Raw genomic sequence first — 26,867 nt, 5'->3', positions numbered from 1 at the left:
ACATACATTTATGGAGTCCGCGACTAAAGGTTTACTAAAGTAGCAACTTAACTACCCAGTCAGGAAAGAGTTCTGCTTCTCCACCAGTACTTAAAAAAATGCACGGGCTACAATGAGGCCACTTATCCCAAGATCTCCAGCGCCGCTTTGCAACTTGAGAAGAGATCCTAGTAAAGACCAGAGAGACAGAGGGAGAGAGAGAGCGGTTTGCAGCACAACCACATTATTGTGCATTTATAATATATACATATGCAGTATATGGTTGCGTTTTTTAATTTAATTTTATTTTTAATTTAAAAAAAAAAAACAAGAATATAGGATTTGTTAAGGTACTCGTCTCCTGCATGTCCATTGGATGGGATTTACCCGTTTGCAATGGCAAGTATTTGAGCATGCATTCATTTCTTATTATTCTGATTATGACGCAATACTAGAATAATGTTAGTCTGTTTAAAACCAGAATGAAACAATATGAACACGTAGATGAACTCTTGGAAGCACGCAGGTACTGCAGACTACACATTCATACTGATAACAAGCAGCACGTGTTATTTGTGAAGTTGATCTTGTTTTTAATGTTTTGCAGCCGCTCGCCCTGTCTGGTTGGGTTGTAAATGATGGAGTTTACTTACAGTAACTCAACACATGGACGAATTAGGACGACCTGACTGCGTGCACGTGTGTGTGTTTTATTTATTGTCTTGTCGCTGAATTCAATTTCACTTCTGTCAAGTCATGGACTTTAATTATGTTAAGCAAACACCGGCAAAAAAAATGCCGCAGTTTATGCGTCAAAGAGCACGTGTGATAAAAATAAAACCGGGAGGACCCTCTACCGCACTGTACAACACAATAGACATGTGCTATCTAATATTATGCACTTTTAAAACAGATGGTTGACCATCAACGCTAACAGCGTGTGATTATTTCACTAACTCAGAGTGCGGTTTCCTGTCGTTCACCACTGCAGTGCGGAGGCGAAGTGCACGCCAGTTATCGCTGTCCGAAGTTTTTTTTTTTTTTTTATTTTCGTATAAGTGGAGCGTAGCAGTGCACGGTTGCATCATCCCCACCTGGTTAATGGTTGTGTGGGATCCTCGCCGCGGCTGGGGTGACTCAGCTGATAGTGTTTGTAAAACGCTGCTTTTTTCAAATTTTTTTCAGCTGTACGGTTGTTTCAGAAGCGCTATGCAAGCGGAGAAGAGCAGGCTCACGCGCGGTACAAACTTCAGTTTTTGGTAAGTTTTTTTTTTCTTTTTTTCTCTCCATATAAATAGACAAATAAACTAATTTAAAAAAATCACACGACTAGCCCCAGTCTAGAGGACATGGCTTTAAAAGGTGTACATTTTAATGGTGCCAATTATTATTGAGACCATATGTGGTAGAGTTATAGAGTCATTTACGACAGGGTGGCATAATGTGGTGAAGGCATTTTTGGTTGCGTGTTTTTGAAGTTAAAGGGACTAGTGAATTTAACATTAACAGGAATATCCGTTTTTAAAAGTATAATTGACAATGGAGACACTTGCCATTCCGGTTATCTTATGGTAGAACGTGTTTTTCTAAAAGAAAACACATGCTCTGAGGTGGCTCTTATTCAACTCGCTGACTGGGTCTCAGGGCAGAGTCTAGCATGGACCGCCACAAGGCTTTTTTCATGCATTACTTGATGCAGTTGCCTGGTTGGTTTCACAGTAGCGGGGCACGCTTGTTTCTTTTGAAGAATCCGCCGGCTCTATACCTGGAACTCACGAGGTTCCAACGTTCTGCTCCCTTTTATAGCGGCATTAATTACCTTGAGCTAAATGGGGTTCCTAGTGTAAAAAGAAGATTGACTTGCACAGAGGGTCAATGGGATCATTTCCAGTCTGAGTTTTCTGAAAAGGTTATTGCATCTCGGATCACACTGTGTGAATGTGAAGACACTCAATCCTCTGGTGCAGTTAACAGAGTGCTTTACTTTTTTAAATTACTCAGCTCAAGAGTAATTCATTACACCTTAAAGGGGAGTGGAAATCGGAATGTTTCCCCGAATTCTGAATTCCAATACAGCTTAATAAAACACTGCCTGGGTTCAAACCTCACCACACAGGGCCCTTACAATAACATGGCACCATCTTACAGGGTAATCACATTGGCTCTGCAGATCCCAGGACAGGGGAAGGGAGTGGGAGTGGGGTAGCAATGAAAGGGGGCAAGGTTAAAAGGTGCAGATATTGGAAATCAATTAAGGTGGAAAGGTGGTAAAAAAAAGCACAGCATTCAAAATAAGACAACCTGGGCCATATGGACACTTTGCTGTGTTCATTTCTGTGTGTTTTTTTTTTACAGTACAGCAAATAAACGTACCTGAAATAACAACTTCCTCCATCACTCACTCAATATCAGAACTGTTTGCCCCTGAAAACTCCCGGGACATTTTTACACCTGGCTCATCTGAGCCGATACTAGTCCAAATTGGCCTATAATCATGCTGAACTCTATGAAACGTCTACTGCAGATTTATTGATGAAATACAAGCATCAAAAAACATCCCATTAAAGACCAGGCAAGACATCTTCAGTCGGGTACAGATGGGTCTCAATGACTGAACTGGTCTGGTCTCAATGGACTGGGTCAGTGGCGACTGTACTACAGTATAAACTTGCTCTAGTTTTTTTTTTGTTCCATGGGTCCTTCTAAATCAGCTGATGCAGGGTACTGTGCATTGCTAATTCACCAGGCTTGCTTGGGGTGGAGACAGAAGCCAGGGCTTTGATTTTGACAGTGAGTGTAGCACTTGGCTCTCCTCAGCTAGTTTAGTCTTCTACCTGTGCCGATTCCCGCTGCCAGGGCTGGCTGTAGAGTCCACCCCTCCAGGCCATCACTGTGCTGAACCAATTAAAGCTCCAGCCCCAACTGCAAACCTGCAAGCCTTTAAACTAATTAAAAAAGTCTCCCCGGAAGTCCCATTTTCATATTGATGTTACTTGACTGAGTCAAAGCCAGTTCCTTCAGCAGACACTGTAAACCCGCTCCTGTGCCTTTGGTCTTTAGTTTCCAGATATCCCAGGGGGCCGCAGTGATAAAGCTGACCAGGGCTGTCTCAGCATCCCCTCTGACTCCGAGGATGGAAAGAAACTAAAATCTGATACGTGTCCAGTTTCCAGATCCACGGCAACATCTGCACCATGTTACTGAAGGACCACAATAGGTAGGTCTTTAAAGAAGCGCTCCTGTGTACTGAAATGTGTGGAAGATGCCAGCTGCCGCGTCATAATGTTTGCATTCAGGATTGCCTGTTGAAACAGGTTCCCCTCTACACGAGATCCTCGTAGGTTTGTCTAAAGAGAGTGGGCTGTGCCTGATCTCAGCCACACACGACGATAGAGCAAAGGCAGATCATGCGTGTCCACTGGTGAGTACTACAGGGAGAATGACAGCATCATTTATCAGCTTCCAAAACATACCACATTGTAAAGAAAGAAAAAAAAGGTATCAGGGTAGCTTTACTAACTATTTTTAAATAATTTTAATTACAAAACAAGTTGATGAATCAAGACATTTGTCGCAGGTTTTATGTGTGAATGATTCTTATTACAGTTTGAACCTTCCTGAATTTATGTTTTTAAACAGAAGAGTCTAATATACAGCTGTGGCCAAAAGTTTTGCATCACCCTATAGAATGAAATAATTTTGCTTCATAAAGTCGAATGCAACCTGCTGAACGATGTTACGTTAACATATTGAATTACACACCACTTTGTAGCTTTCCATATACTTAACGAAAAACTGACACATTTAAAAAATCTGACATTTCAAAATGAAACATGAAATACTGTACTACTATTATGGCTTCTAGTAGACTTTTGCGATCTCATTTTATAGTTTCTTTGATTACATGATGTTAAATAAAATTATAAATTATGTTCACACACACATATATATATATATATATATATATATATATATATATATATATACACACACACATTTGTTTTTGAATGTTACCTAAATCCTAAAATTGATGCATGCCAGATGTTGAAACTGCCTCTGTCATGTAAGAAGGCTGTCTTTGTAACCCTAACCCCAGAGCTGTTGAGTTCGGCTTTGCGTTGTTGCTGAGCGGTTAAGAAAGGTAGCTCACACATTCATTACATACTAAAGCACTGGAATGTTGAACAGCAGGGACTTCACTATAGGGGCTGGGATAAAGACTTGATCTGGCCTCGTGACGTTTAACACTTTACAACAAGCAGCAGCCAGGAGCAGCCCGAACTGACTTCAGATCTGGAAGGATAACTCATTCTAAAACCAATACAAAACACCATTAACACTTCTTCCAAAGACCCAAGTTAAACGTCTCAATTTGTTCACTTCTGACTGTAACTTTTTTGGGGGGTTACCCTTTGCTTTCAGCGCTAGTCTTTTAAAGCTACAACCGAATGGGGCTCATTAATATAGTTTCAGTTTAGAAAAAATAATTTAGAAAAATCAAAAGACAGCAATCTAAAACTAAAAGACATCGGCTCACATAAGCCAGCATGCTTTTTGCAGGGGGAGGCAGGAGAGCATGTTTGGGGGAAGGGGGCGTACACACGCTATACTTGCAGAACTCCAGCTCCGAGAACACTCGGTATCAAGCTGGTATTCATTAAATAAGAGTGGAACACTTGTGTTCCCTCCCAGCCCCCTCCTCAACCCCATCCAACCTTCTTCACAGCCCCCCTGTGAAAAGCACATGCACTCTGTAGAGCCCCAGCGAAACACAGCCCCGATTCATTCCCTTCTAATCCACTTAACAGCTTCTGCCTAATTGGCAGCCAGCTCTGGCTGTATAGAAACCCACTCCAATCAAAGTGTAATCGGGGATGGCATCTTGGACAAGGCTGGAGAAAAAACAAGCCAACCAGGCTGCAGTTACTGCTTATGGAAGGTAGAGAGTGGGACAAGTCTGAACAAGAGAAGGGTATCTAGTATAGTTCCTGGAGACCTGCTGGAAGGGTACAGTCACAGTCAAGCCAGTGTCAAATGAAACCTGTCAGGGAGCGACACTGGCCTGGGGTCTTCTGATATTGAGACGTCTAGAAACAGTAGCTTCCTTCGCATTGTCATGCCACATCCTAGATGTGGATGTTTCTATGGCAATAAAAAATAATATCACGTCTTTGCCAAATGATAACGCCCAGAGTGCTTATTATCTAAAATACAGGAACAAGAACAGGAGAGGCATGCAGTTCACGGTAGGCATCAGCTGGTGTTGTTCTGAGCCCCCAGGCTTCCTACACTGCTCTGGTACAGAGATAGTATTTCTGCGCAACAGACCTACATGTCAATTTCCAGGTCTGGACAGGCGGTTTTCTGAGGTCCAAGGAGACAGAGCTGCTGGTCTGAGCTGTCAGGGCTTTCTGTGCCCATGACTTTCCTGCACCCCCCTGGTACAGAGACGGTATTTCTGCCCTGGTTTTCTGGGCATTGATTCTAGCTTACATGATCATATATAACCACAAGACAGGAAATGTGAAGGCCTCTTTCCTCCAATAGTATTCCGCCAACACCTAACATCGTCAATACTGCAGACTTTATTGTTCAATAAGCAATGCACACATCTATATCAATTATAATATAGAAAAAAAAAACGCTCACCTGGCATAATTAGGAATTCTGTTAATGTCATTAGAAAAGCTATCGCAATAATCACATTTCAACTTCTCTCTATTTACAATTTAGTTTTATTTACATGTTTATTTACACACATGAAACAGAAAAACATTCAAACCAAAAATGCCAAATTCAGAACAAAAATGATGAGGGTAATGGTAAATATTATTAATACAACCCTATATATATACATATTTAAGAATACAAATTATTTTATTATATTGGAAAATAAAAATGCTGGTGAAAATGGTGACACTAAAAACACAAATACTTTTTGATAGGAAATATCATCTATGTATTTGTCTTCTCTGTGTTGTCCATCAACATTCTAGCTACACTTTCACCATATTGTAGAACAGTGTCCCCTGAAATTTGAAGCAGCAATGTAGAAGCAACAGATTTCATTCGTCATTTTCTAGCAACATGTAGACTATTGTTCCCTTGGCTTAAGGCTGGCCCTATGTGTGTGTGTGTATGTATTTGAAAACACAATTATTAATTTGTAAAGCCTCTGCTTTGCATAACCAGTTTGGGTGTGGAAGCCAGGAAGAGGTATGTCCTCTCTGTAGAGATCAGCACCCAAACAGCACCCATACCGGTGGATTTTATGGCAAGGTGTCCATGTTTTATAAAATGATAAGATGTTTTAGTCGTCTGTTTTATTAAGTTAAAGAGTAAAGCTTCCCCATTCTATTCATGCTTAGACGGTCTTTGCTGCGCATGCGCTGCATTGGGGAATGACTAGAATCTAAACGCAGATCCACTTCAATCATTTTCCAATGAGTGATATAAATGCACGATTGGCAAAACTGCCACCTTTTGACTAGTTTTACATGCCGTCCAACGTGTTGTTGTTATAAGGATTTAGCAAACATGGTTTGAAATGCCAAGAAATAAGACACAGATAGTTAGCTTTAAACTGAACACTGATAATCTTTAACTTTGAGAAGCAGATAACGCACACGCTGTTTTAGAGACAGAAGTCTTAGCGATCTGCAAGAAAGCAAGCTGCGTAACGGGCCAACGAGGCCATTGAGATCATCAAGGCCCACCCAAAAACGAAGCTTACTGTATTACCCGGAGTCTCACAAGACGCTGGAGTGCACATCGAGGGGCTAAACTAGTCCACTGCCTCGGAATCGAAACTGGCCCGTGGCGCGTTGGATTTCAGTACCGTGATTATCACCCGAGCTTTGCAATTGGGTTTCTGCCTTGTCAGCCTGCATTACAGAGCCTCGTTATTGCATCTTAAACCCGCTCATGAAAGGAACATAAATACAGCTTAATTTCCGTAAGGACTCTTGCAGAAAACATGTATACTATTGGGATAGGATTGCAGTTTTCCAGCAAGCGATCCGTCCTGACACTGAATAATTAGGATCCTTCATGAACCAGAAGAGCACTGATGGGCCGAATGGTCTCCTCTGATGTATAAATGTTGTATGTAAGGCAAGCCAACAGCATTTTAGTCTAAAATTGTGGCTTTTGCGGCACTAATGTCAGCTCTCCTGTAGAATAGCCCATATCACGTTGAATCTGCTCCTCACAAAACATCAGTCAATACAGAAGCACCTGTCAGATGATTGCTCTCAACTACCCCCTATCGGAGACACAGGGAGACGCATCTTCTGCATGTTGCATTATATGTAGGGCTTCGGGTTTTCAGGGTTTATTTTTGATCACGTGATGGCCCTTTAAACATATTTTGAGCCGATTCGCTTTCTTAATCAAACACTAATTACCAAAGGAAAGTTGTTTCTTTTTAACCTCGTGCATTGATCTCCCCTGATTCTCTTTGAACCTGCATTTCATTCTGGCTCTAATCGCCGAATTCATCTTCTTAATTTCCACTGCGTTAGTCTCTAGTAGTGCGTCGCTAATTTAAACAATCTGGTATTCAGTTATGTCTTAACAACTATTAATTAAGGTTTAAAGGAAGAGGGATAGAGATGGAAAATAAAAACCGAAAACCAGAAGCCCTAATGATATGTTTTGTAGCAAAAGAATCGCTCAAGTGAACATGTTTGCCTTAAGGCTCTGATGTGCCTTTCTGCAAGGCAATTGTGAGGATTCAGTGTGAGGTTTATTAGCCCCTAAGATGACTGTTGAAAGAAAGGTGATAGGTTCTACAGTCCTGGTGCTCACAGAGTTCAGATACACAGTTACCAGGAGGGATTGTGTCTCAGCACCCTGTTTTAGACTTTGGTCATTCAAAAAACAAAAAAAAAAAGTAATATATAACTTTTATAGCTTAGGTACAGAAATGTGTTTCGATCATCACTTTATAGGTTGAACATTGCTAGTGGTTAAAGCAGTGACTGGACTAGCACGTACACCTCACACCATATTCCTGGCAAACACACTGTAATAAGCACCGGGTTCATTTGGTGTTACAGGACCGGGCATGAGGTGAGACACTTAATACTGGAGAGGCACGTTTTAATCTTCTCAGTGACCCGTTCAATAAAACGCTATGCCCCCTGGTGGAGCACAGAAGCGTTGCATCGTTGTTTTATTAATGTCTTTTGTTTAAGCATTTTACGACAAAATAATATTAATATATTGATGAAATCTACATTAAATAAAATTGTTTAAAAGAATCAAGTAAATTGATATGCTACTCGCAACAGATTCGCTTATAAACTAAACTCGGAGGCTTAAGCCCCTAAATGCATTGCTAAATTGATTCGCTTCGTTAGTACTTGAAAGGGGAGCACTGCTTTAGGAAGCAGGAATTTCGACTCCTTTGCCTTTTTCTAATTGAAGACCCATATAACAATCAGCCTAGGACATATTGAATGTGGTCCATAGTTTGTTATTGGAACTTAGTATTGAAAACACGGTGTATATTTTAATGGGAGACTTATAAGCGGGGCTTCTGATTTTCGGTGTTTAAACCGACTTGTCCACTCTCCTTTAAAAATTCAACTGATACCTGTTAAGCCATTGGTGTATCTCAATCACAACTGAGAAACGCGTTAATAGTTAAAAAAAAATTCTGTGAAACAACTACAAACGAGATCGCAACGTGTTACTAAGAGACTATTATTATTTGTTTATTTAGCAGACGCCTTTATCCAAGGCGACATACAGAGCCAAGGGTGTGTGAACTATGCAAAACACTGATAATCAGAAGCCTTATACTTATAAATTAGTATAAACTGTCCCAACAGGAGTGGCGATTTAACAAGACGGTTCTACAAACAACACTATATACAAATGACACTAGATAAAAAACGGTGGTAGCTTGTGCGAATTGTAGTCTGTAAATTCCCGTTTAATATGAAATGACTGATGACTCCGCTCGGTAGCAGTTTAAGACGCTTTATTACAATGCGCTCAAGGGAAGAGCAGCAGCGGTCACATGAACACTCTCTCTCTCTTGATTATTGACAAGGTAGCACAATATTTATACAGGATTAGCATAGCAACAAATTAACACGTCAGCATTATTATAGAACTTTCTCAAAGATGAAGATTCCCTTATAAGGGGTTGTTTTCAATTAAGCAGTTGCGCCACAAACTAGACATAACAGCGTCCTAACTATATCCCTTTTATCTCTTGAGAAACACATTTCAAGCAGTTCTCACTAGAACGCACAGTGCTCACAACACCACACAATCGTCCTTAACCCTTTAGATAGCACCTCACATATTCCCTGCCTCTTCAGAATGGATGTCCTCTTTGTGTCTGCACAGACCAAGCTTGGCCTTGCACAATGCACCCGTACCCTGAGCTGGGAAATACACCCGCCACCCCGACTCCTTGCTGTTTTGAAAACATTTAACCACGCTGCTTTTAAAAAGAGATTCACCCAGTAAGAAAGAGAGCATCACAGAAGGGGTTCACTGGGTTTATAAGGCACAGTGGTGGTGACTCCCTGTGCTGTGTGGTAGAAGCTCGCTGGGTTCTCACACGGTGCTTTTCTTGGGTTGCTGCAGGGAAGGGAAGCAGAAGAAGATGGTTTTGTGTGAGAGGAAGGTGCTTCGCTATGTGGACCCCCCGGATGGAGGCTGGGGCTGGATGATCGTGGTGCACTGCTTTCTGGTAAGTCTGCTTCTGACGTGGGGTCGTGGAAGGACAGGGTCAAGCTGTACAGCCTCTAACCCTAGGATGAGTGTAGCCACCAGCACCAGGTATCCAGATCGGTTTCCACGGTCCAGGCCAGATAGCTGGAGGCCCTGGTTGTAAAGGCTATCCTCCACATCCACTGGACTTGCCTAATAAATACTGCAAACCCAATTCAAAAAGCTGTAACATGAGTTTTTTAAATATATATATTTTTTAATGATGACGAAAGTAAAGTTTGATATTCATGAAGCTGTTCTGCTGTTAAAGAAAGGCACCCCAGTCTAGAAAAGTTTAATGAATACCAAACTTTATTTAATCCAACAAAAAAAAACACAGGTTTGTGAATAGGTCCAGTTCAAATTTCCTGTAGAAATAAATGTCTGTGACATATATAAGTGACCTATCTGTTATACACCGTGCACATGGCTGTGGTTTATTTAGGCTACGTAGTTTAATGTAAAAGTGGCTCAGAACAGATTACGTTTAAACAATAATACAGAAAAGAGGTAACATGGCAGAAAAAAAAAACGTTTAAATAGGAACCACTGGCTGTGCCCTGGTCTTACCTGTTCCAAACAGACAAGGTGCTGGTTGTGTGGGAGCCCCCCTCCTGCTCTCTCTCTCTCTCTCTCTCTCGTTGTTGAGTCTGTGTGCTGGTTGTGTGGGAGCCCCCCTCCTGCTCTCTCTCTCTCTCTCTCTCTCTCTCTCTCTCTCTCTCTCTCTCTCTCTCTCTCTCTCGTTGTTGAGTCTGTGTGCTGGTTGTGTGGGAGCCCCCCTCCTGCTCTCTCTCTCTCTCTCTCTCTCTCTCTCTCTCGTTGTTGAGTCTGTGTGCTGGTTGTGTGGGAGCCCCACTCCTGCTCTCTCTCTCTCTCTCTCTCTCTCTCTCGTTGTTGAGTCTGTGTGCTGGTTGTGTGGGAGCCCCCCTCCTGCTCTCTCTCTCTCGTTGTTGAGTCTGTGTGCTGGTTGTGTGGGAGCCCCACTCCTGCTCTCTCTCTCTCTCTCTCTCTCTCTCTCGTTGTTGAGTCTGTGTGCTGGTTGTGTGGGAGCCCCACTCCTGCTCTCTCTCTCTCTCTCTCTCTCTCTCTCTCTCTCGTTGTTGAGTCTGTGTGCTGGTTGTGTGGGAGCCCCACTCCTGCTCTATGTTACTCGATGTGGTTTGCTGCTCTGCAGGTTAATGTCCTGGTGATGGGCAGTCTGAAGACCTTTGGGATCTTCTTCGTGGCGTTCCAGGATGCGTTCGGGGGCTCCTCCGAGCAGATCAGCTGGGTCGGCTCCATCATGTCCTGCCTGCGCCTCTCTGCTGGTGAGTCTTCAACCCCACCTACCATTTAACTGAACTGAAACATGGTGCCATCTTCACGTGCAAAAGACTCATTCATGTTTCCCGTGCTGGTGTCAGTCCCTTCGCTTGCATTTCAGTTGTACACTCCTGCTGTCCCAGCATTCCCTGCTCCATGACCAAGCCTACTCTAGTTTCGCTCTTCCTCTATGGTCCCCACACTGATGACTCTGTTCTTGTGCCTCTTCAGGACCTCTTGCCTCGGTGGCTTGTGGGAAGCTGGGGTACCGCTGGGCCTCAATCGTGGGGGCTCTCCTGGTCAGTGCCGGTTTCCTCCTGAGCCTCCTGGCCACCAGCATTGTGTTCCTCTGCATCAGCATGGGGGTTATAGTAGGTAAGTATGAAACGAGCGGTCCGCATAGCACACTGAGTCTTCCAATCTTGGCATATGAAACTATCCTCATACTGTTTTCTAGTACTGGACATGATACCCTTATTGGGCTGGTTTCATACCACCCCATTATCACTAACCTCGGACCAACTGATGTTAGTTTAGGTAAAGCAGTCCAAGGCTGTGAAACCAGCCTGTAGTCTGCATTTACTGAAGTAGTGTTGTAATAAACGAGACAGACAGGATTGCTTTAAACAAATCCTTTGGAAATATTTGCTGCAAGGATGACTCATTCACGCTTGCCATGTCGCCACCCCCTCTCTGTTTTTCCCTCAGGTATCGGCTTCTCTTTCTTGTATCAGGCCTCCTCTGTCATGACAGCGCGGTACTTCAAAAAGAGGCTGGCGACGGCCTATGCCATCGGCCGCTCTGGAATGGGTCTGACCTTTGCCCTGGCACCATTTACCCAGCTGCTTTTGGAGCAGTACGGATGGCAAGGTAAGGGGCAAAGTGCGCCACGGTCAAACTGCCCAAGTTGTTTCCAAGATATAGCCTTCAATACCAGTCAGGTGCCAGTATCACGAAAATGCAGTTGTACCACACAATGATGTCACTGCAGGGTGATGATGACGTTCCCCCATATAGTGCAGTGACATCATTGTTTGATATATCTGGGTCCATGATGTCACAGAATTTCAGACAAACTGTCTTATTTCAATTGGATAAACCAATCTGTAGCTAAAAGGCAGTTGGAAATAATACAGTAGGAGTTGCAAAACAAGCAGAAAAAGAGGATGGGTCTAGTTCTAACCCTTGGGATCATGAACTGAGGTGGACTTCTGCTGAAATGGTGCTACAGGATCTTCAGGATCCACCACAAGTAAAGCAGACAAACAGAATCTGGCAGGGCTGTCATTTCAACAGCATCCGTGGGGTCTCTGAGGCAGAGCTAAGTTCATAGAAAAACAAACCAGTTAACACACGGTTGAGAGTCCAATCACGCCCTGCCCTCGTCCTGCCCTCGCCCTGCCCGGAGGGAGGCAGTATCCTGGGTTGAACTGGCTGTGGAATCAATCAGACTGCTGTCTGGTGCGATTTCAGTATTGATCGGCCCTCAAGTTGCTTCAGATCCCTGGCAGCGACCTGATTAATTCAAGGAGAATATTAAAAGTATGGTTTCCGATCCCGTCTTCCAGGGCTGAATTCTTTCTCATGTGCTTTTTGCACCGTTTCATACGGTGATATTGCTTCAGTAACACAGGCCCTGCTCTCCAATATATTGTTCGGATTGAGGCCATGCCAAATTTAAACTAGGTCATAAATTCAGGTTATACATAATCAGTTTTGCTGGAACTAAACCCGTTAAGTATTTTAGTCTAAAACGCACATCACGTATTACAGCATGGGCTTAATCCGACTGGCAAAGGGCATTTTATTGATATTTAAGATCTTTTCCACTGATCTGGCGAATCATTGTATTTTTTTTTGTTATTGTTATTATTTGCAGGAGCGTTGCTGATCCTGAGTGCTCTCATGCTCAACCTAGTTGCCACGGCGATGCTGCTGCGGCCAATCAATCTCAAGGGGAGTGAACCCTGGAGCCCACCTCCCCCGTCTATTCAGAAAGACATTCCCTGTGAATACAAGGGACTGGTCAAAGACCAGGTCCGCTTTCAGAACTGCCTCAACAGGGGCGGCGTTATAAAGCATGGCAACGCCGTCCACACTGCCACCTCAGGGACCACCTGGGACGTCACTGCGACTGAAAAGCCTGGGGACCCCGAACTCCCCCAAACCCCAGCGGTGAGCCCGAATGGCAGCCTTGGGCAGGACGAGAACGTCAGCAATAACAACTGCAAGGCTGAAAAGAGAGACCTCCCTTCAGAAGAGAGCCAGGTCTTCCTGGGGCCGAATGCCAGCGGGTTGCTGGTTGGTAAAGCAGACCCACAGCATCCCACGCAAACTAACAAGATCTTAGACTTCTCCCTGCTGAAGGATCCCTTCTTCTGCATCTACACCTGGTCTGTGGTTTTCAGCCAGCTCGCCTACTTCATCCCCTACTTCCACCTCTCAGCCAGGGCTGAGACTCTCGATATTGACCCCATGGATGCCTCCTTCATCATCTCGGTGGCGGGTGAGTGAAGTGAAAAGGAGGTCCTTACCACTCGCCTAATGGAAAAGTCTTTACCACTGTGCAAAAGAGCTAGGCTCACCTCAGCCGTGATAGTAGACTTTAAGTCGCAAAGTGTGTTGGTTTTGGTTTTGGAGAGCCACTATGCATGGATATCCTCTTTCAACTCAACACAATCTCCCGCCAATGTCTGTTTCCCTGGTTTAAATTATCTGTTGATGAGCTGCATTAAGGCTGAAATTAAATCTAACAGCCTGTTCTTGTCAATAAAATGTATGGATTTCTGAGTGTCTGCATGCATGCAGCGCTGTAGCGTAGTGGCATTCCTAGTTAGAAATAGCTCTGTGGGTCGATATTGGCTTTGATCAATCCAGCTAGCTTCTGCCATGCTTATACCAGGCATCATTGTGCCTTACCATGGTTTTACAGTGCTGCAGTGGCCCCCAGTCTACGAGCTCGGCCATGGAAGCAACTGCAAAAATATGCAAAACAAAAAGGCTAAATGCTGCTATGGAGACAGGAGACAAAACTGTGCCCAAGCATGTGAGGTGGTTAGTCTTCCATGCACCAGCTACCCAGTGCACTGTGTCCATTGCTAGCCCTGCTGGCAGAGTGCCGTCCAACTGGCATCAAAGAGCCAGCCCTGTGGGGTCCTGTCATACAGCACAGGATAGGAGGGGGAGCCTGGCTATCCTGAGAAGCTGGTGACCCCAGTGCTGGGAGGTGTTCACAATGAGCTGTCTGTGTGCGAGAGAGCGTGCTCGGATTGCATCTGCGTGTGAAGCTCTTCAGAGAGCACCGAGGCCCGCCAGCTCGCTCTCTGACTCAAAGGGCTCCTTTCAGCCCTCGCTGCCAGGCAGAGAGGTTTGTAAACAGACCGTAGCTCTGGCCACTGCTGGCTCCCTTCCAGGGTTGCTAGGCAACCGCTTCGGAGCGCCTCTGCTGCCATGGGGACAGGGAGTCCGGAATTTTCCTGAGGTTAATAAACTGACTGGGAATATGGAGAGAAGGAGCATTGCCAGTAGACTGAGAATGAGTTTTCTAAGCGCTGTACAACTTTACATAATAGATGACCCGGCTTTTTTTTATTTTTAAATTGCCTACTTAGCAACGTCCAGTCTTAAAGCTGAACTAGGCAAGGCATATACAGCAGTCAAAGCACCCAGTACTGTCTATAAAGCCATGCAGTTCAAACACTGCCCCTCCTAACACTCTTTTCCACCACTCTTTGAACTTGCATTGTCTTCAGTGTTTGAACTGCATGGCTTTATAGACAGTACTGGGTGGTTTGACTGCCTCGCTGGCATTGCAACGGCACAGTCGAGTTTGTAACATTTACTCGGACCGTTTTAATTAAAGGCTAATGAAAGCAGAGGGCACCGATTCAGCATGGAGACTAAACAGCAAACCCATTCCTCTCTGGATCTCTATATCGGAGTAAATAGCAAACCTATTCAAGTTGTACATCAACATCACATTAGGGTTTTGAGGGACTAATTATGATTTATTTTTTAAAATAATTAACCAGCACAGTCTATTTTAATATCAGTGGATCCCTAATACCTCATAACCCTTTATTTTAGTGATGTGGGGAGTCAAATAAACCCTCCATCTCCAGGAGAGTATTTAAAGGACGCCCGTGTTTAGTTCCACCGCTGCGTAAGTCATTCAATTAGACCCTGGTATTAAGAACCTCCATTTGGTCCCTCATCTTAGGCCATCAGTATTGTGCGGAGCGCTGCTGTACACGTTTCAGAAGGAGAGCTCAGAGGGCTCCAGCAGTGTGGTCTTGAAATTCATCCCGTCCTGTCAAGTGTTTCTGGCCCGTACTGCTTCCTCTTATTTTAAAGGCGCAGCATCCATACAGTAGGGCAGGGCTCAAACCTCTGTTATCCAAATTGCCTCTGATGCTGCTCTGGTCTGTCTTGAGCAGAGCTGGTAGGTAGGGCAGGTTTTCAAGCCCTGCGCTAGATGTTCCGCTCCTGCTGGTCTTCAGCCCACCCTGAGTTGCTGGGAGAGGTTCAGCAGGGTTGACCATGGAATTCTCCCTTCCAGGTATCACCGAGACGGTCTCCCAGCTTGTGTCCGGATGGATGACCGATCGGAACCTTGTCCACAAGTACCATTACCACAAGGCCTACCTCATCCTCTGTGGCCTGGTCAACCTGCTGTCGCCGCTGGCAACCAGCTACAGCCAGCTCATGATCTACGCGGTCTTCTACGCCATCTTCTGCGGGGGCTACATGGCCCTGCTGCTTCCAGTTCTGGTGAGCACTGACCGGCTATTAAACCACTGTGACCTGCGGTTTGACTGCCGTTTATTCGTGATATTCAACCTGGACTCCAGGTTTAACAGGTCAAATGAAATCATGACTTTAGGGACTGGATGGAGGTGTGATTTGGTTTGGAACAGGCCTGGAACAAAGTGAAATTGTTCGTCTACTCTAGTTTTTCTTCCCCGGATCGCGCTTCTTCACGAATCTGCAATATCAAGCATTTGATTGTTCTGTTTATTTATTTGTTTTAAAACGAAGTAGCTTGAAATACAGCTTGTTCATAAGCAGTTCATAAGCAGTTCCCATCAGACAGTAACAACGTCGTGTCAAAAGGCTGTAAGGGTGAACCGGTTCTCTCCTTGCCTATCTTTCTACAAAAAAAAAAAAATTCCATTCGCATATCAGTGTATCTATGTATGGCTCTCTAGCTATCTATATCTGTAATTGTGAATATATGTGTCTTTGGGTGTGTGTCGGGGTAGCTCTGTCCTGTAACAAGACTCTATGAAGGGAACAAACAGAGAGGCTCGCTGTCAGAAGCTCAGCTGTCTGAACATGCAGTCCAGACGTGGTGAGGTCTTGAGATGTTTCATGTGTCACTGAAGCCGTCTCTGTGTCCACTATAACCTCTGACTCTTTAGCCCTATGCTCCTCCAGTGGAGTTGTATAAGGACTTGTCTGATCATTCCACTGACGGAGGCTCGCTGCTTGAGCTCAGCAGACAGGGCGTTGCTTTCCAACCCTGGAAACTCGGGTTCCATCCACTTGACATCTGGCTTGTGTTACGCACCTGCTCAGCAGATCCTCGAGACTCTCAAGCAACTTTCACCAAGTGCCTGAGTTCAGAATTGGGCTGTGGGGCCACAAGCAAAGTCATCACCCCCCGGTGGTTGAAAGAGGTCATTTAATATCTGGATTTGTTTATATAGGAACATGTTCTCTGCAGGACAGGTTGTTTGAGCTCACAAAAGCAGGCTTTCCAGAGCGCTGTTCACTTCAAAGGGCTGTAGAGCGCAGATAAAGCATCGATCAGAGCCTCTGGATAATTCAGCAACAGCTAACAAAACACACTGGGTCCTGTTTTGAAGAACAAAAGATCAATGTAAGAAAGAAACAATGGCATAAAACAAGCAAGAAAGCCCATTTGTGAGTCGTTGTGCTGCAATAGGATATAGTGACCCTGACCCTAACACACTCCACATGGTGTAAACTGCTTTGAGCTGACGATTCATTTCCAGTCAATTGGATTGAGTACGAAGGCTCACATTTTCCTATAGGAAGCAGGTGCACTTTGTGGTGAAGGTGAAATGGATTTTTTTTATTTTTTTTATTTGATTGATCATTGCAGATACTTCCATGTTACACTTCTGGTCAGCTTTAAGAGGTTAAAGACAGAAAGCACTTGACGTTGAAAACATGACAGTCATAGGAAAAGAACAGACAGCAATGAAAAAAAAACACCCTTAAAAATCAGACACCTTTAACTTAATATGCGCAGCTTTATCTAGTTATAAATAGAAAACCTACAAAGTGACAGTAATACATATTGGGTAAGAATTACCGGAATGATTATGTTAATAATACGTCTGCACGTGCCTTATATAAAAAAAAAAATACTGATACATATTTTTTAAAACAACTATTTGCATGTGCAGTTTCACTGACGGTCTAGTTAATTTCTGCGGAAACCAATGCAGAATTGAATATTTGGGGTTCAGATTAAAACTCAAATAAAAAACCTGTTTAGACACACCAGGGACTGGCTTTATGAACTGCTAGTTCCTGAGAGCCCCCTTTGTCGTACATGAACTTGTCACTATACCTAGCGGTGCGCTCTTAAAAGCCATTCCCTTTTGAACCCAGTGCAGCAGGAAGGGAATTCAGTCTAGGGTAAAGGCTGCTCCAAGCTGTCCGACTGTATGCTACTGCTATCCGCCAGCTAGTTTTCTTCCTACCTTCGAGAGGGGCTGCCTGCTTGAAGATTTAAACAGGAAACATGTGCCGCAGCATCTGGGATCTATAAACCGCACACATCGTTTGTGTGGTTTTTTTTTTCTTTTATAGCGTGCTTAGATAGCATTACCCATAGAAAAATGCAACAAAAATATCTCCGGGCTCCCGACAGCTTTGTGTGCTAGAAAAATGTGTGTGCGCAGGGTGCTGCTGCAGTGTGGTGTTCTAACCAGCAGGGTGCGTGTTTGTGCTCTGTGCAGGTGGACCTGGTTGGGGTGCATCGGATTGCCAGCTCGATGGGGTTCTCCATGTTCTTTGTGGGGCTCGGCTGTCTCGCAGGACCTCCCACTGCAGGTGAGTGGAACTCAGTGACCCCTCTGTCATGGTACAGAGTTAGGTTTCCATTTCATTCCCTAAAATACTTTGCTCTTCAGTCTGTATGTGTACAGCATGAAATTCATCCATATCTAATGAACACTCAGGGCTAAATTAAAAGTACTTCAAGAAAATATACCACTAGAAATACAGCTATGGGCAAAAGTTTTACCCCATAGAATTGTATAATTTTGCTTCATAAAGTCGAATGAAACCTGCTGAATAATAATACTGAATTTACTTAATGAAACCATACCATATACTTAATGAAAAACTGCCAAAAAAAAGTGACATTTCGAAATCAGAAAGTACTGTACTATTATTACTATCCGGTAGACTTTTGCTGTATCATTTTTTTAATTTCTTTGATTATATGAAGTTAAATAAAAGATCAAAATTTTGTTCATATAGTTTTTTTTTTTTTTTGTTTTTTTTTAATGATGTCTCAACCCTAAAATTCTAGGTGATGCAAAACATTTGCCCCTAGCTGTATTAAACATCTTTAATTGCAAAAGACTGCCGAAATATGTAACGTAATATAAAATGGCCATGTCCACAACCTATATTTGACCTGCAGGAATTTCATACTCCCCATGTGTCTGCGTACATGCCAAAAGTGGATAAAATCCAAGCCAACATGCTGGCCGGTTCCTGGAAATAACTACCGATGCGTTTTGATGCTGTCTTCACATGAGAGGAGGTTGTAAGCAAAGCCACTCTGCTTGTAATGAGAATCTGTTACCGTGCTGCAGGCTCAGAGCTAATAAATCACATCAGAAAAACAGCCTCAGTCGGGGTCTATGTCAATAATAGCTCTGCCTCTAGCATTAAGCTGTCTGTAGGCACCCGGCCCCTTCTACAGCTATGGCCAAAAGTAAAGATATGGAAATGTGTGTAATTCAATATGTTAACATAACATTATCCAGCAGGTTTCATTCGACTTTATGAAGCAAAATTAGTTAATTCTACAGGGGGATGCAAAGCCTTTGACTATAGCTGTAGTAGATAATACATAGTTACACAACTGCAAACGTCAGACAGAGGTACGGTGTATGTTCTTAAACAGCCCTTATTGGAATACAGGAAGCTGTTAGGATTTCAGTTGTTCTGCTGCTTGTATTTTAACACCCTGTGTCCAGGGGACCTTATTTGTTTGCAAAACCGATCCGTGTGCAGATTTGAGTTCCACCCCAGCACCTTATCCGGGAATCCATGAAACATTTCAGAATGTGTCTTAATTTAGACAGCAGGTTTTTTCTTGCCATCTTAAAGATAGCATGTCTACAGGAGCACATTTCCTCAACATTTTCCCCTGCCAAGTCATCATGTGCTCAGAATACCATATGGTCTGACGAATCTATTTATGTGTGCATGCTTGGACATTACTGTAATTCACTCATGTTGCAAGGTAAAGTCGAATGAAACCTGCTGAATAATGTTACGTTAACATATTGAATTACATACCGCTTTGTAGTTCTGGATATACTTCATGAAAAACTAAAAAATGTGACATTTCCCATTCTAACATGAAATGCTGTACTACTATTATGGCTTCCGGTAAACTTGTGTGATATAATTTAGTTGTTTCTTTGATTACACGATGTTAAAAAAAATATCAAAATTATGTTCATATAGTTTTTTTTTCTGTCTCAATCCTATAATTCTAGGTGATGCAAATCTTTTGGTATCCATAGCAGTATATTGCAGATGGATACAGTTGGTATTGCAGTTTGAGTCATGCAAAGAAAGAAGGAAAAGAACAGGATGTAGCAGTCTGGTGCTTTTCTAAAGCCTGTGGTTTGTGTTCTGTTTCAGGCTGGCTGTATGATTACACACAAACCTATGACTGCTCCTTCTACCTGGCGGGTGCCTGCTACCTTCTCTCCTCGATCTCTCTCTTTTTTGAGCCATTGGCACGGAGGTGGAAAGCCAAGAGAGAAGCAGAGGCTCTGGCCAGGGAAACAGACTGCAAGACTAACGGCACTTTCATCTCGGAGGCTGCGCACAATGGACTGGCACGGCCCTAGCAAACCGAGAGGTCAGACTGAACTCTTTGGAGAACCAAGGGAGAGAGTGACCCTGCCAAAAATAGACCCAGTGGGAACTGGCTTAAACCAAGGTCTTTCCTTCACCCACGCTGCATTTGAGAGCCATCACTATGTTCTTCAAGAAATTATAATCCTTCACAGCAAAAATCAATTCTGTTTGGTTTTAATCCGTCATTGTTTGTTATAATCCAAGTTTGAGCCAAATGCACCCTTTTATTGCACAACTTCTTAAACTTGTGAACGCTAACGTGTCTGTTTCGGGTTCGAGGGCAACTTGCTTCTAGTTTGCTCTGAATGAGTTGAGCTGAAACTCGTTAGCGTTTCAGTGCTAGACACTGAGGCAGTGACATTGCTCCAGTATAGGGTTAGAAAGTGCCTTAGTGAAAGTCGGGAGGTAATCTTATGAAGCATTTTTAGCATCAGCATGATCTATGTCTGTACAGCACTAACACAAGATTCACCAGCAACATACCACTGTGATGTACTGGTCATTTTAACATGTGACTGACAGATTAAGAGTGTCCCATGATTGGCTGATGTTCCTTGCTGTTTTTATATAGTTTCTTCTTGGCACGAGAGGTATATTTTGATGTATAAGCAGCACAGCGAACATACGGAACTGAAGCTAAGTACAGGAAGGGAAATTAAACTTGTTTATAGAATGGGCAAGAATTAAATTGCAACAGAAACAAGAATCTCTAACTAGACTTGCTTCATGAACTTGGGTCTAAACACTGCTTTCATGATTTGAATGCCCTATTTTTACTTTGCAAATGCAAATTGATATAACCTATTCAAAATCCAAGAACCAAACGATCTTCAGTCAAACAGAAGGGCACCAGTGATGATGTGGTAATAGCATACACATTCACATATACTACTTCTAATTCAGTTTTTTGCATGTGAAACACTACAACAATGAAACAAGATCAGTCATATTTTTGCACTACATTTGCTGCTGTACATGAGTACAGTACAGTTGAAAAACACTAGATTATGTTGCCTTGAAAATACAGAACCTCAAGATTTAACAGTAAACTATATATATATGTGTGTGTGTGTGTGTGTGTAAGAGACCAACAACTGTGTAATTCTTACCAATGATTCTTTGTAAGATGCATTTCATGGTTATATATTTTGTTATACTCTGTTATCTGGAGGTCTGCTACTAACTACAGTATATACACTGCTCCGAATGATTACGGGATATTCCTTAATGTATTTGAGTGCACTGTGGTCTCACACCACACAGCCCCATGGAAGCTGGACGATAGGACCCCCTTTCACAGCGCACACTAGTATTTGCACCCGATATCCATTTTGCATTAAAATAACTCTAGATGAGGGTGTTAGGAATTTTTCAAGGATATGATTTGTAACGATTGTGCACAGAACATTTGCTGGAGCTGCGAGGTAGATGGGGAACCCAGGGAGGACAAGCCCTCTAGTGTATCCTACAGCTGAAGCTGTGAATTGCTGCTTGCTGTTTGGAATGTAGTTGCTAGCTACTTTCATGTTATGTGAGTTTATGTAAAAAACAAACAAACAAAAACAAACACATTAAGTACCTCCACCTGCATGTTTGCAGCCTGTGACGGACAGCGAGTTGCCTAGTAATAGTTAACTTTTATAGACCTCATCATCCTTTAGTGTGATCTGCCCTCTACTGGTGAGCTGTAAGAACTTAAGAGACAGCCATACTCCATCACAATCTTCTGGCCAGTATTTTTTTTTTTTTATATATATAAAAATGTAATTTGTACATTATATAATATTGCAAAAAAACAAACTGTTCTCTAATGTGTATGAGATTACTGAAATGGGTAATATGTGTATGAATATTAACCCGTTATAGTGTGGACAACTTAACTTTTTTTTTTTTTTTGAAATGTTAATAATGGCTAAAAATGTACATTATATAAAGTCAGCCCTGATTTGAACTGCCACTTAGGTGACCTGAAATTGACATTTGTCTACAAGGGGTGTTTTGTATTATTTTTTATTCAGGGGTCTTGGGGAAGAAAACACATGACTTGTTCAACACGGTCACTATACTGGAGATGGTTTTTTAATACAGGGTTGGTTGGGGTTTTTTTGGTTATTTTTGTCATGTACTGTGTTTAGAAAAGCGTGGATTTCCTGTCTGAAATGGTCCCGGGTGATTTTGGTCTAACCTGGCATTTACAGCACTGGAAATTAAGGGAATGCCAAGGAAAAAATAAATGTAAAAAGAGATTGTTTCGTCCCCTCTTGCTGGTGGGTCCTTTGTCCTTTTTAGGAGACGGCTGAAGGCAATACATTTTTGTTAACTATGCCAGAGTCGTTGTTCATTCATTTTAGTAATATACCTGAAGAAAGGTGCAGCTGTGTTTTCTGCTGGCTTACCATCTAATTCAGATTCAGTCGTTTATATTTCTACCAGGCCATGGACATTAATTTAATCGAGTGTTTGATGCAGATCCTGGTTGAAAAAACTGGAGCCTTTATTCAACATTTTAAATGATAGAACAGACACTTTTTTTTGTACAAAGCACTTTATTAAATATTAACAGTCAATCAAATAAATTCAACTTCCTTCGTAACTAAAACGTCACTATTTCTAACACTTTCATACAAAGAATAAGATAAAAATGGATAATCGCCATCTACAAATACAATGGAAAGTGACATCAGACTGTGCTCATCGCACCTCAGGTTCAGAAAACAAAGGGATTTATTTAACACAGAGAGCTTGTACTCACCTACCTCTCTCAATGATCCAGTCGGGGTATTTGGAAGACCAGCCCAGAGCAGTTAAGACCCTGAAAAAAAACACAAACAGATGCTATAGTGTGCGACATCCAAAAGTCAACGCACTGCTGTGATGCACTCAAGCACAAGGGAGCTGGCATAACACTGCAGTCTGGGGCAGCAAACTGTTAAAACGTATGTATGTATGTATGTATGTATGTATGTATGTATGTATGTATGTATGTATGTATGTATGTATGTATGTATGTATGTATGTATGTATGTATGTATGTATGTATGTATGTATGTATGTATGTATGTATGTATGTATGTATGTATGTATGTATGTATGTAAGTAAGGAACCACTTACCCAACTTTGATGAAACTTGGTTTGTACATTACTAACCTTTGCTCTGCAAGCCTTTGAAAGATGAATGACTTGCAGCCACTGGTGCAAATACCGTGAAACATGAAAACAGCCTTGCTGGAGGGCAGCTTTGTTGGTTTGCTTACTTTAAGCTGCTCTGGTCCCGTTTACAATTACCAAACAAAACACAACTGCATTCCATGATACTCACCTGCATATCCCTACCAGCTATCTACATGGGCTCCCAGCGGCGGATCATTACTCAACAAATATCCAGCGAGAGCCCTGAAGGGAAACCTCTTTGTAAAAATCATCAAACACTGCCTGTGTTTGGCTGGATGCCTTAGGCTTTATCATCTTCTCCACTCGCTCACTGTTGTGTGGTATATTTAAGGAAAACAGATAATGCACTAAATTGCTTGCTACTAATGGAGCCCCTTTTAGCAGAAACCACTGCCTATTTAAATAAGCTGAGGCAGCTTTCTTTAACTCTAAAGCAAAATGAACACAAGAGCTGGTTTCACCTCCTGCCAGCCAAATCCCCAGGAGCTCGTTTCATACTCAGCATTAAAAGAGCCCAGTTTATAATACTGTAAGTAAAAGCACATACAATAAACAGGGCTGCAACCATCACAAAACTACCACACCATGCGGCAAAATAAGCTGCCTATACTTTGGGGAGTCTCTGCACCAGCCCTGGACTGAACAGAGAGAGGGCTGGCCCTTTAGTTCAGGGTTAATTAATTAACACCGGACCTTCACGACCCTCCTATGGCATGCTTTTAAAGCAGCAAACTATTGACAATCCTGGTTTCCTGACTCATTTTCCAAACACAGCCTTCCTTGGGTAACTACCAGCAATTTGCATCTCTGTGGTTCTATCCAGCAGTGTCTCTCCAACACCACGGCAAGTTTGTTGGTTTAAAAGCAGTGCTTAAAAAAAAACAAAAACAGCAGCAAACGATTTGCCCTTGCAGTGTAAAGGGACTGTGCACTTACAATAGGATACGTCTCATAATCAGACAGAGAGTTTCCGTGCGCGGGGAAATTCTTGTGGAAATGCTTTTTTTTTTCTGGACACTGAAGAAAAGCCTTTTAGAAGTGAATTTCCCCAAATTGTTTCCCTTCCATGGAAACCTTTCAAATGGTTGTGTGGAACTGGACATTTTTAAGTTGCGTTAAAAATGGGTGCAGGATCAAAAAAAAAAAAAAAAAAAAAAACCGCCTCCATGATTGATTGCCCTATCCCGTTGAGACTTTCAGGGTCATACTCCTACGCATTTACTGGCACCCTGATGTTATATGAATACAGCGCTGAATTGTGTTGCAATTAGTTTAGTAACAAGGCAGAACATATGGAACTACCCAGGACGGAATTCTACTTGAAGGCATTTAAAACATCACAGCGTTTCTTAACTTACCGTTAAACACTAGCTTTACAAAATAATCAAATAAATAGGAGGGACTATTCTTCAAGCACGCAGCTGCTGTGCTGTACTAAACTATTGTCTGTAAACTATCTTCTTTTCATGGATTATGATGGCTTGTGTTGAGATTAATAAAAAAATAAAAAAGTGATATCAAACCCTTGATGAGAAACTGGGTATGAAATATCAGTTATCTTGAATAAATGTGTACTTTGCTTAGATTTAATTTGTTAACCATGTTTTAATTAAAGCACCTTTGTGGGATCAAAAGAGCGTTCAGTTTAATCTCTGAATACATCTGGTACACCAGAGTGCAGCCATTAGTCTGTCCCCCCTGCAACAACCTGCCTTGAGTCCAGGTGAACGGTTACACTTTAACGTATCTAGAGATTAGACATCTATTCTAGATACAGCAGTGTGGAGTAGTGGTTAGGGCTCTGGACTCTTGACCGGAGGGTTGTGGGTTCAATCCCCAGTGGGGGACACTGCTGTTGTACCCTTGAGCAAGGTACTTTACCTAGATTGCTCCAGTAATAACCCAACTGTATAAATGGGTAATTGTATGTAAAAATAATGTGATATCTGTAAAAAATGTGAAATAATGTATAATGTGATATGTTGTAACCATTGTAAATCGCCCTGGATAAGGGCGTCTGCTAAGAAATAAATAATAATAATAATAATTTGAGAGATCAATTGAGGGTTTAAAAGTCGCCAGGATGTGGATGACTGAAAATGATACACAAAGCGAGTCTAAACAATAACAGGAATACAGAAATCTCTTATTTCATACCTATACCAAGTGGATCTTTAAATTGAGACACAGGATTACACGCCCAGTTTTAAAAGGCATCAGTTATTTGCATGTCGCTCCTGTTCTTTTCATAGGTTAGTTTACACACGTTATGATAGGTTTGTTTGGCTCCCAGCTAATCTGCTAGATACAGACCTGCCTGGACGTGCTGTTTAATGGATTGTTATCCGATGAGCAAAACACACACACGCTGCATGATAACGACAATCAATGGAGAAGCACATTCAGCCACGGAGGAGCTAAACTGTTGTGCTTCTTAAGAAGTTATAAAGTTCAGAACACATTACGAATGCAAGTTAAGCAGTGATAACCATTCTGAAGCTCATAAAATACACGGAAATTAATTTCACTAATCTTATGTAATAGTGTACAGGCTGGCATTATGAAAGTCATGTTCCCATCTTACCTGAGTTTTTACAGATGCGTTTTTTGTGATTTGAGGCATGGCAGATATTGCTGGTTTCAGTGCGTGTACAGCCCACATACTGGAAATAGAAGCTTTTAATTAAAAAAGCTAGCAATTAAAAAAATAAATTTAAAAAAAAGTGTCAATTCAAACCTTTTCTGCTTAACTAAAATTTGAAGATCTTTTTGCAGTTTTGCAAAAAATCAAGACATCTTAATTCCCAGGCCCCTTGATTATTAGTTTTCTTTTTTTGTTTACCTTACCTTTGGTTGCTTGCTTAACACCACATAAACTCCACCAGCCCACATACTACCTTGCAGGCATTAAACCGCCCACATGCTCCTCCTGGATACAAACAAAAGCTGCTTCAAAGCCATCTTCTTGTTAAATACCAGCAGAAACAAAGGCCATTTCATCATCCGTTGTTAGGAAAGAACTTCAGGATCTCAACAGCAGCACGCAAGACGTCTCCAGGTGACTGCTTTAGGTGACAAACTGGTTAACTTCTAGCTAGGATGGTAAAGCAAGCATATTTTTGAAGACATGGATGGTGCAATGCTGCTTAGGCTTCCTCTTGTGCTTTTTGTGTCGCTGGTACAAACCTCAGCCCAGGAAGTTGAGCTGAGCTCACACGTTTCACAGGGAACAGCAAACACAGATACCAGGGATCCCTGTAGAACAGTGACTAAGCAGTAAGGCGGTGGGATTTATTTTTTCCCCAACTTCCTAAAAATGACAACATTGCTAGCAAGGAGCTGGTGATGTTACATGAACTGAGAATGTGCTTTTTGGTTGCCAGGTAAAAAAAAAACAAAAGAAAAAACCCAACAGGGTGCATGCACTTTCCAAACTTGAAACATCATTGTGCAGGGAACAGGATTGCCAACTGGTCAAAATAAAGGCACTGAAAACCAAAAAAAAAAAAAGCAAAGGTGCTTAAAATAAAATGCTATC

The 26,867-nt window shown here is 42.4% G+C and overlaps 1 protein-coding gene across 2 annotated transcripts; it reads left to right on the top strand.

Moving 5' to 3' along the window:
* The first annotated feature begins 661 nt into the window (after window positions 1-661).
* LOC117431029 (monocarboxylate transporter 5) lies at window positions 662-22,413 on the top strand. 2 transcript variants are annotated; one of them, XM_059004787.1, is made up of 11 exons: window positions 662-680; window positions 1,165-1,238; window positions 3,040-3,196; window positions 9,586-9,691; window positions 10,886-11,018; window positions 11,245-11,388; window positions 11,722-11,883; window positions 12,893-13,519; window positions 15,572-15,783; window positions 18,006-18,099; window positions 19,936-22,413. In XM_059004787.1, the coding sequence occupies exons 3-11, from the start codon at window positions 3,174-3,176 to the stop codon at window positions 20,145-20,147; spliced, it is 1,713 nt and encodes a 570-aa protein (XP_058860770.1). In that variant the 5' UTR covers window positions 662-680; window positions 1,165-1,238; window positions 3,040-3,173; the 3' UTR covers window positions 20,148-22,413. The 2 variants fall into 2 exon arrangements, with proteins under 2 accessions (XP_058860770.1, XP_033907500.2); XM_034051609.3 differs by lacking the exon at window positions 662-680 and having other exon boundaries at window positions 1,050-1,238.
* The last annotated feature ends 4,454 nt before the right edge of the window (window positions 22,414-26,867 follow it).

The sequence above is a fragment of the Acipenser ruthenus genome, chromosome 30 (assembly GCF_902713425.1).
Source record: "Acipenser ruthenus chromosome 30, fAciRut3.2 maternal haplotype, whole genome shotgun sequence".
In the NCBI taxonomy this organism is placed as follows: domain Eukaryota; kingdom Metazoa; phylum Chordata; class Actinopteri; order Acipenseriformes; family Acipenseridae; genus Acipenser; species Acipenser ruthenus.
Note: the sequence above shows the minus strand (reverse complement) of the source record. Positions and strands in the feature narration are given on the sequence as shown.

Bases quoted from the DNA above. Each gene is read 5' to 3' on its own strand.
- LOC117431029 (XM_059004787.1), top strand. From the start codon at position 3,174: ATGTTACTGAAGGACCACAATAG. The intron at 11,389-11,721 runs GTAAGTATGAAA...TTTTTCCCTCAG, and splicing joins CAGCATGGGGGTTATAGTAG to GTATCGGCTTCTCTTTCTTG. The intron at 13,520-15,571 runs GTGAGTGAAGTG...TCTCCCTTCCAG, and splicing joins CTTCATCATCTCGGTGGCGG to GTATCACCGAGACGGTCTCC.